This window comes from Gobius niger, assembly GCF_951799975.1.
Source record: "Gobius niger genome assembly, chromosome: 6".
Taxonomy (NCBI): domain Eukaryota; kingdom Metazoa; phylum Chordata; class Actinopteri; order Gobiiformes; family Gobiidae; genus Gobius; species Gobius niger.
In genome coordinates, this window is record NC_136857.1 from 29,649,272 (window position 1) to 29,659,314 (window position 10,043).

The following is a 10,043-nucleotide window of genomic DNA, read 5'->3' on the forward strand; positions in this document are numbered from 1 at the left end:
CAAATACACAACCAGTGTTCTACTGTTTGTATGATTCCACTATAATAAATATTACATTTCAAAACATGACTCATTACTTCTTTTTAAGCACATAAATCAACTTTAAGCAATGAAAAAGTCACCTTGGTAAGTCTTAAAAAAAGTAGTCAAAAGTAAACAACTCAAAATCAGATGGCAATCCTCCTTCTTAAAATGCTAACAACAATAATATGCGGAAATAGAACTACATGGCTACATTTATTTGTCGAGCTTTGGCAGCAGATTTGTCAAGGCTCCTCACACCAGCACTGCCTGACATTTGGGGTATTTTGCAGCTTCAGGGCTTTCACCCATGCCTTCCTTTGTGGCTCCAACAGCAGACGAAAGAAATTCTTTTTGCAATCATTAGATTGTCGGTTAGTAGAGTTTATGGCTCAGCAACTGGTCAGCATCTCTATCTAGTTAGCTCGTGATTGACTGTTTTCTCGTGTTGTGAAACGGAGCGCAATATCCAGCTGTGAGTCTCTGAGGAGCAACAGGTCCATGGAGCGTCCTGTAAACATCAGTCGTGACACTAGGTCTGCACAAAGTTTGCTGTGAGAGTCACCCAAACATCTTCATCACCGCCTTTAACATGAAGCACATCCTGATTCAAATATGTCCCACAGCAGCACATTAGGCTTGATCATTGTGATGAGTGCACTCCATTTAAAAATTAGACTTGACTGTTTTCTAATTGAACATGCTAATATCTGAGACATTTTTGGATTATCTGTTAATATTACCTTCACAACAACAAGACCCTTGTCAGGGTTTCCCGCAGCACTTTCCTGTCCACGTGGCCCCCGTTGCTCCTGCTGTGCCGTCCTCCTTTGCGTGCCAGTCTGCAGAATCCTCCGTCTCGTGCCATGCCATGCCGCGGCCTGTGTCGGGGCACACCACGCCTGCCCCGACACACACCCAACACCTGCCCTAACACACACCCCTCACCTGCTCTAACACACACCCCTCACCTGCCCCGACACACACCCAACACCTGCCCTAACACACACTCCTCACCTGCCCCAACACACCCCTCACCTGCCCCAACACACACCCCACCTGCTCCAATCTGCCCCAAACATCCAACTGAAAACACATTACAATTATAGAGTGAATGTATCCATTTGCTTCACACATGCAACTATATTGGCATGAACTGTGTCTTTCAGAGCTGAGAGTGAGAAACAGAGAGCAGTGTTCAGTTGTGAGTCTCTGAAGAGCGACGCGTCTATGGACCGCCCTATAGACTTTAGTCGTGGAGCTGGATCTGCTCAGAGTCTGTGAGTGTGTCACTAAAACAGAATCATTACTATTTATGCAGCAAGATTTTAAAAAAGTAAGATAAAAATAAAGGGATAACGGGGTTTAATTTAAAAAATGCCAACTCTGGGTCTACAGAGAGAGTCCTGGTCCGGCCCCATTGTCCTGTTGTCTCTGTGGGAGCGTCCTGAGGGATCCAGTCTCCTCCAGCTGTGGACACTGGCTCTGCAGACACTGTTTGTCTTCCACCTGGGACCAGAGCAGTTCAACACAGTCCTGTCCTCAGTGTGGACCAGGACTGAGCCTCCACAGCACTTTACAGAGTGAGACCTGTTTACACCAAGTTCACACCAAAAAGATAGAACCGCACAACTGTAATGCTCACCAATTATTTATTTCTGTCACCGGCAGATCAATAAATAATTGGTGACCATTTCAATTGTGCAGCGCACTGGTTTCGAACTGTGAATGTCCGTGTCTTTCCTCTAAACCTGTTCACACCAACACTGGACATGGAGCTCTCTGATGAACTCCTCACTTTACACTTCACAATAGACATCATCAGTACAGTTCTCTGCTTATGCAACAAACTGGAGGCATTGTGTTCCATTCTAACTTTCTGAAGTTGTTTTGTTTCGATACGTTTCTCATGTTTCATGCAGATGCCTATAAGAGCGTTCTGGAGCAGAGGTGTGAGAGTGTGTCTGAAGGAGTTGAAACAGGAGCTACAACTTCTCTGAACAGGATCTACACTGAGCTGTACATCACAGAGGGCCTCCGTGAAGAGGTCAGTACCCAACATGAGGAGAGGCAGATGGAGACTCTCTCCAAGAAGACTGTCCATGACGCTCCAATTAGGTGCCAGGACATCTTTAAAGCCTTACCCTCCGAGCACAAAGCCATCAGAGTGGTGCTGACCTGCGGCGTGGCTGGGGTGGGGAAGACCTTCTCAGTTGTGAAGTTCTCTCTGGACTGGGCCCAGGGCTCAGAGAACCAGGAGCTGGAGCTGGTGGTGCCACTGTCCTTCAGAGAGCTGAACCTGGTCAGAGAGCAGCGCTACAGTCTGCTGACGCTGATACATGTGTTCCACCCATCACTAAAGGAGCTCTCAGCTCAGACTCTGGCCCACAGTAAAGTCCTGTTCATCTGTGACGGCCTCGATGAGAGCAGGCTGTCTCTGGACTTCAGCCGTGAGCTCATCTCTGAGGTCACACAGGAGTCAGAGGTCAGCCAGCTGCTGGTCAACCTCATCAGAGGCTCTCTGCTTCCTTCTGCCCTTATATGGATCACCTCCCGACCTGCAGCAGCCAATCAGATCCCTGCGCGCTGTGTGCACAGGTTCACAGAGGTCAGGGGCTTCATCACTGACCAACAGAAGGAGCAGTACTTCAGGAAGAGGTTCACAGACTCAGAGCAGTGTGACAGAGTGCTCTCCCACATCGGGACGTCCCGCAGCCTCCACAACATGAGTCAGGTCCCAGTCTTCTGCTGGATCACAGCCACCGTCCTGGACCACATGTTGAGAAGCGAGCAGAGCAGACCCCTGCCCCAGACCCTCAGCGACATGTACGCACACTTCCTGTTAGTGCAGACGCAGAGGAAGAGGAAGTACAGCCAGGAGAGCAGCGGCCCAGAGCTGACTCCGGCCGACTGTGAGCTCCTCCTGAAGCTGGGGAGACTGGCCTTTGAACAACTGCAGAGAGGAAACATCATGTTCTACCAAGAAGACCTGCAGCAGGTGGGTCTGGACCTGAGCGAGGCCTCGGTCTACTCAGGACTCTGTACAGAGATCTTCAAACGAGAGAGCGTCGTCTTCAACAAATCAGTCTACAGCTTCATCCACCTGAGCGTCCAGGAGTTTCTGGCAGCTGTTTACCACATTCATACATTTAACAAGAAAAACATACTCAAGAAATTATTTACAGGCAACAAAACATTGGAGGATTTCCTCGTAAAAAACCTCCAAGAATCTTTCCTCAGTCCAAACGGCCGCCTGGACCTGTTTGTGCGCTTCCTCCATGGCCTCACTCTGGAGTCCAACCAGAGGCTTCTGGGAGCTCTGCTGGGTCCATCACAGATCGACTCAAAAACAAGACAAAGTGTCATCAACAACCTGAAGAAGATGAACACAAAGGACATATCTCCAGACAGAAGCATCAACATCTTCCACTGTCTGACTGAGTTAAACGACCACTCGCTCCATCAGCAGATCCAGGACTTCCTGAAGTCAGACAGATCAGAGAAACTGTCTGAGTCCCAGTGCTCAGCTCTGGCCTACATGCTGCAGATGTCAGAGGACGTCCTGGAGGAGCTGGACCTACAGAAGTACAATACATCAGAGGAAGGACGACTGAGACTGGTCCCAGCCGTGAGGAACTGCAGAAAGGCTGAGTAAGTCCAGATGGAACATAAAAGCTGTAACATGGACCATATTGTTCTGATTATAAAAGTGTCACTGGCCTCACAGGCAGCAGTTCTGCTCACACTTTATTTTGCTTTTATCATTTTACTTAATTTACAGATTTAAAGATTGCAAACTCTCAAAGGTTCATCTTGAAATGGTGGCGTCAGCTCTGAAATCCAGTCCCTCTCACCTGAGACATTTAGACCTGAGTGACAATTCCGTGGGTAACTCTGAAATGAATCTGTTGTGTGACGGGCTCCAGAGTCCAAACTGTCGACTGGAGACTCTGAGGTCAGTCCCTTTCTTTACTCTCCATTTGTTTTGACGCGTCCATTATTTTCTAAGTGAATGCACACATCAAGGGTGCGGTGGTCATTCTCGCCCCATTATTCAAATCTGCTGAATTCGAAGACGCTGCGCTGTGGATGAAAACACGCCTTCTGCTTTGTCCATACAATCACACGGCTCACTCTCATTATTTCAGTTCTGGACACACTGGACATGTTCTACTCGAACTCAGTGACGTACAGAAAAGCACACACAACACACACTGTTGCTAGAAGAGAAGAGGCAGTGCTCACTGGATTACAGTAGTAGAAGTAGAGTAAATAGTCACAAAACTAGCTTGTGAAACTAGACTGTCATCGACACTAAAGCTTCTATTTATTTTAAATTCTGTGAGCAAATACAGGAAACATACAGACTTTTTGTTTGTTCACTATATTGCAGACTTTTAACATTGTAATTTCCAATAACATGATAAAAACATTAAAGATTAAGCATATTACAGTGATATTTCTAAAATCCACTTAAACAAACACATTTATTCTTTATTCAGATTGTGGGGCTGCAGTTTGTCAGAGTCCAGCTGTGCTTCTCTGGCCTCAGCTCTGAAGTCCAACCCCTCACATCTAAGACAACTGGATCTGGGCTTTAACCCAAACCTGAAGGACTCAGGAGTGGAGCATCTGTGTGGTTTCCTGCAGGATACAGACTGTCAACTGGAGACTTCAAGGTCAGTTGGGGTGGTGGTTTCCTGCACAGGACAGAATGTCAATTGGGGCCATCTGGACGGAACAATTCCGTTGGCCCGCGCCTCATTTTTCATAAAAATATATATATTTTTTTCGCATTATCAGCACCACTTCCGTGCCGCTTTACGTAGCAGTGTGTCTGCGGCTTCACTACCCATAACCTGCCAGAGCAACTCAAATGAAAACACGGCTCTAAACTGACTTTTACCGAAGAATACAGGAGGCTTGTTGTTGGACGGACAGACAGATTTCACAAAATTGAAGCGCGCAGACCATGCGCATCGTGTTTTTGGAGTTTTGCTTGGATTATCACCTGGAGAAGCAGGATTTGCCACGGTCCGCGGCAGACAGCGTGTTTCCCTTCATTGTTACAAAGAGCCTTACCAGCAACTTCATGGTAAGAGACAGCTGTTTGGATGGTTTTGCAAAGTGAGTGATGAAGCTGATGATGCGTGAGTTTTTTGGAAACACCAGCTAACACGCATGTTAACTGGTCAACGCGTTAAACCTCGCTATCGCTAGCTTCCTTTCTCCCTTCACTTCAATCTATCCGCATTTGTGGGAAAGGTACAAGACCAGCAGAGATGCTTTCTTTGCGATGGTAGGAGTTAACGGGTATTTATTCAGGCAGAAGGTGAATAAATGAGAATGCAAACATGAGCGCACCATCTCCGTCCGTACAGGAGACCAAAAAACACAAGAATTGACATAGCAAACGTGCACTGATACGCAAGTAACAAGGACCAAAAATTAGTGCTTCGCGACATCCGGTCTGAGCAATGGCGGAGTAAGCAGCAACCGGGAGAGCTCTGTTAAAATCCTTCAGAAATAGACTCTAATATTTGCCAAACGCGGTGTAACCTTACCCAACAAATTTGCTATCATGGGTAGAACAAAACCGAAGAGCCCCCAAGCCTCAGAAGAGACGGAGGAAGAAGAAAATCCTTTTTAGCCAAAAGACAACATGTGCTGCTAGCAACCAAGAGCTGCAGCCGCCGCCATTGACCCGAGCTGACATGGAGGCAATGCTGCTCAAATCCGAAGAACGGATCATCTCAACTTTACTGGCACAGTTTTCTGCTGATCGAGCGCGGATAGACAGCCATGACAAGACAATTCAAGAGATTGAAACGTCCATGAATGATATGCAAGGTCGAGTAATGGAGCTGGAGAATACGTGCGCCTCGCTGAAAAGGGACCATGAAGAACTCAAGCTTAAAACCAACAACCTTGAAAACCGTTCAAGACGCAATAATATCCGCATAACCAATTTACCTGAGAAATCCGAAGGTCCACGTCCATCCGCATTTCTTGCCGAGTGTCTTAAAGAAGTATTCGGTCCAGACGCATTCCCCACTCCGTTGGCCATAGACCGGGCTCACCGCATCAATGTTCGTAGACGTAGCGCGGACGCGCCCCGGCCGTTCATCGCTCGGATTCATCACTACCAGAATAAGGAGCTTCTCTTGAAGCTTGCCCGAGAGAAAGGTTGACTCATCTATCGTGGAACAGAGATCCATTTTTTCCCCGACTACAGCCCAGAGGTGTCCAAAAAGAGGGCTGCGTTCTCCGTGGTCAAGTCCCAGCTGAGAGCCGCAGGATATATGTACAAGATGTTTTTTGCTGCTACGCTTCAAGTCAGGGACAGACATGGACAGAAAACTCCAGAAGAAGCGAAGTCCTTCCTTGCCGGCGTTGAAGAGGAGCCATCATAACTGTCCTGTACTGATGTGTATCGTGCAGAATGCCCCGCCTCGGCGCAGATGTAGCCCGGTAAGCATGTTGTTATAGTAAAGACTCAAAGAGCGCCAGTCCCACGCAAATAAGCACCGCTTGGTTGATGTATCCAAGGTAATTATTCTGTGTCTGATTTTAGTGTGGGCTAAATTTGTCTCTACCAAGCACCAAGGAAAATCTATAAGGTTATTTTACCTGTTTGATGATTGTTATAGTATATATTTTTACTTGTTCATGTTCACAACAGAGTTCGAGAAGAAGTTAAGTTTTTAGTGGGTTTCACTACAGAAGAGTTTTTTGAATCTATTTCATGTCAATACGTTTTTTTTAATAGATATATTTCTTGTGTCCCCCCCTTTTTTTTGTTTTTGTTTTTTTGGTCCTTTTTTTGGTCTTGTTTTATTTTGTCTTATTATTTTTTTAATTTTGTTTGTTTGTTTATTGGTTTGTTTTTTACACTTGTCCTCGTCCCTATATTCAGTTCTCCACACCCTTTTACCAGTTCAATACAACCACGATACCAATCTCTGATATGTTCTTACCCATAATCTCTACATGGCTGGAATGAATAGACAAAGCAATAATCACAATATCACTTTTGTCTCCCTAAATGTGAAGGGTGTCAATAATACAGTTAAAAGGCAAAAAATAGACAACTACCGTAGGCATTTAAAAACGGATGTCGCTTTTCTCCAAGAAACGCATCTTAAACAGGGTCAGTCAAACCTACTCAAAAGACACTGGGTTAGCCAGAGCCAGAGGTGCTGCAATATTGGTGCATAAAGATGTAACCTTTCAGTTGGAAGAAATAATATCGGATACAGCAGGCGCTATGTAATTGTTCGGGGACACATACAGTGCCTCTCGTAAGTATTCATACACCTTGAGCTTTTGCACATTTTGTCATGTTTACAACCCTAAACATAAAGATTTTATTTTGATTTTTTTACTGAACGTTCACACACAAGTAACAGACAACTGTGAAGTGAAAGCAAAATGATACATGATTCTGTTATTTTTCAAAAAATAGAATAGTGAAAAGTGGGGCGTGCATAAGTATTCATACAGCATTTTCTGAGTGCATTAAATTGCCTTTAAAACATTCCTAATGACTCCAGAATGTTCACTCCTTGGCCTGACGGTTAAATAGAGGCCACCTGTGTGTAATCTACTCTCAGTATAATTTCAGCTGTTCTTTTAGGCCCTCAGAGCTGTGGTCGGAGTGTATCGGTCACTAAACAACATCATGAAGGTAAAGGAGCACCAGAGAGGTCAGGGATAAAGTTCTGGAGAAGTTTAATGCAGCCTTAAGTTATACAAAGATTTCCCAAGATTTAAACATCTCCCGGAGCACTGTTCAATCCATCATTCAGAAATGGAAAGAGTAAAGCACCAATGCGAACTTACCAAGACACGGCTGTTCACGTAAACTAACAAACTGAACAAGGAGAGCACTGGTAAGAAATGCAACCAAGTGCCCCAAGTTAACTGGAGGAGCTGTGAAGTCCTGCCGCTGAGCTGGGGGAATCTGTACATGGGACAACTATAAGTCTTACTCTACACAAATCTGGCCTTCAAGTACGAGTGGAAGAAGAAAGCCATTATTGAAAGGAGGCCATAATAAATCCCGTTTGAAGTTTGCTAGAAGTCATATGGAGGACACAGCTCCATGTGGAAGAAGGAGCTTTGGTCAGATGAGACAAAAATTTAACTTTTTGGCCCAAATGCAAAACGTTATGTATGGAGCAAACCTGACACTGCTCACCGTCCTGAGTGCACCATCCCCAGTGTCAAATATACGGGGGGGAGCATCATGCTGTGGGGCTGCTTTTCCTCAGCGGGGACTGGGGAGATTGTAAGAATAGTTGGGAAGATGGATGGAGCCAAATACAGAGACATTTTGGAGGAAAGCCTGCTGGAGTCAGCAAGAGAACTGAGGCTGGGGCGGACATTCACCTTCAGCAGGACAATGACCCTAAACACAAAGATAAATCTACAATGGAATGGTTCAATAAAAACATATTAATGTGTTAGAATGGCCCAGTCACAGTCCTGACCAGAATCCTATTGAAAATCTGTGGAATAATCTGAAAACTGCTGTTCACAAACGCTCTCCTTCTAATGTGACAGAGCTTGAGTTGTTTTTTAAAGATGAATGGGCTAAAATGTCAGTCTCTACATGTGCAAATCTTGTAGAGTCACACCCCAAGACTTGCTGCTGTTGTTGCAGTAAAAGGGGGTTCCACAAAGTATTCATTCATGCTGTATGAATACTTATGCAAGTCCCACTTTTCGCTTTTTTGAAAAATAACAGAATCATGTATCATTTTTCTTTCACTTTTACTTGTGTGTCAACGTTCAGTAAAAAAGTCAAAATAAAATCTTTATCCTTAGGGTTGTAAACATGACAAAATGTGCAAAAGTTCAAGGTGTATGAATACTTTCGAGAGGCACTGTATTTTATACTCCTGTTATTTTATTATCAGTATATGCTCCAAACTGGGATAACAAGACTTTTTTTTACAAAGCTTTTCTCTATTTTGCCTAATTATAACAATTACAACATTATAGTAGGGTGACTTCAATTGTGTTCTTGATCCCCACCTTGACAGATCTTCCAATAAGTCACAGGCCCCGTTTAAAAGTGCTTAAGCTGTTAAAGACTATATGAACCAATCGGGGCTATCTGACATATGGAGATTTCACTTCCAAAAAAAGAAAATATTTTCATTTTTTTCCAATGTTCATCACACATATACGCGCATAGACTACTTTTTGGTGGACAATAAATTACTGGAAAATACCCACTCGTGCACATATCACTGTACCAGAAACCATGCTGCTGTCTCCTTTGTTTTTGAACTTCCGGACTGCCCTAAACCCAGACGCAACTGGAGATTTAACACTCTTCTTCTGGCAGATGAGGATTTTAACAAAGTTTTGGGTACAGAAATAGACTTTTTTCTTGATACTAATAGCTCCCCAGATGCCAGTCATTCACTTTTGTGGGAAACTCTCAAGGCATATTTGCGCGGACAAATAATTGCATATTGTTCAAAAATAAATAGAGTCAAAAACACAAGGCTTCACGATTTAACTTGCTCAATTGCGGAAATTGATGAGCAATATTCAACTTCTCCATTGCCATCTCTGTTTAAAGAAAATTGCGGCTGCAGACAGAGTATGATTTACTGTCTACAGATCAAGCCACACAGTTATTACTAAAAGCACATCATAACAGCTATGAATATAGGGAAAAGGCGAGTGAACTCCTTGCTCATCAAATTCGGCAGAACTCAGCTTCTCGTCTAATCACTAAAATACAAGACAGTGCTGGGAAAACGGTTATAAATCACAAATAAATAAACAATGCTTTTAAACAGTTTTACACAACACTGTACACATCTGAAAATCAAAGTGATTCATCCCAAAAAACTATTTTCCTTGATGAACTGACTTATCCCAACGTTCCTCATGAAAACTTGTCTGCACTTGATTCTAACATCTCCATGATTGAAATCAAAGAAGAAATTAAATCGCTGCAGACAAACAAAACACCAGGCCCTGATGGATTTGGAGCAGAATTC

At 44.2% G+C, this 10,043-nt stretch overlaps 1 protein-coding gene across 1 annotated transcript; it reads left to right on the forward strand.

Moving 5' to 3' along the window:
- Positions 1–1,793: 1,793 nt before the first annotated feature.
- On the forward strand, positions 1,794–6,212 carry LOC306964863 (protein NLRC3-like; the record flags this gene model as incomplete). The annotated part of the gene is made up of 5 exons (XM_079559031.1): positions 1,794–1,845; positions 1,944–3,672; positions 3,803–3,976; positions 4,524–4,700; positions 5,696–6,212. The coding sequence occupies 5 exons, from the start codon at positions 1,794–1,796 to the stop codon at positions 6,210–6,212; spliced, it is 2,649 nt and encodes an 882-aa protein (XP_079415157.1).
- Between the last annotated feature and the right edge of the window lie 3,831 nt (positions 6,213–10,043).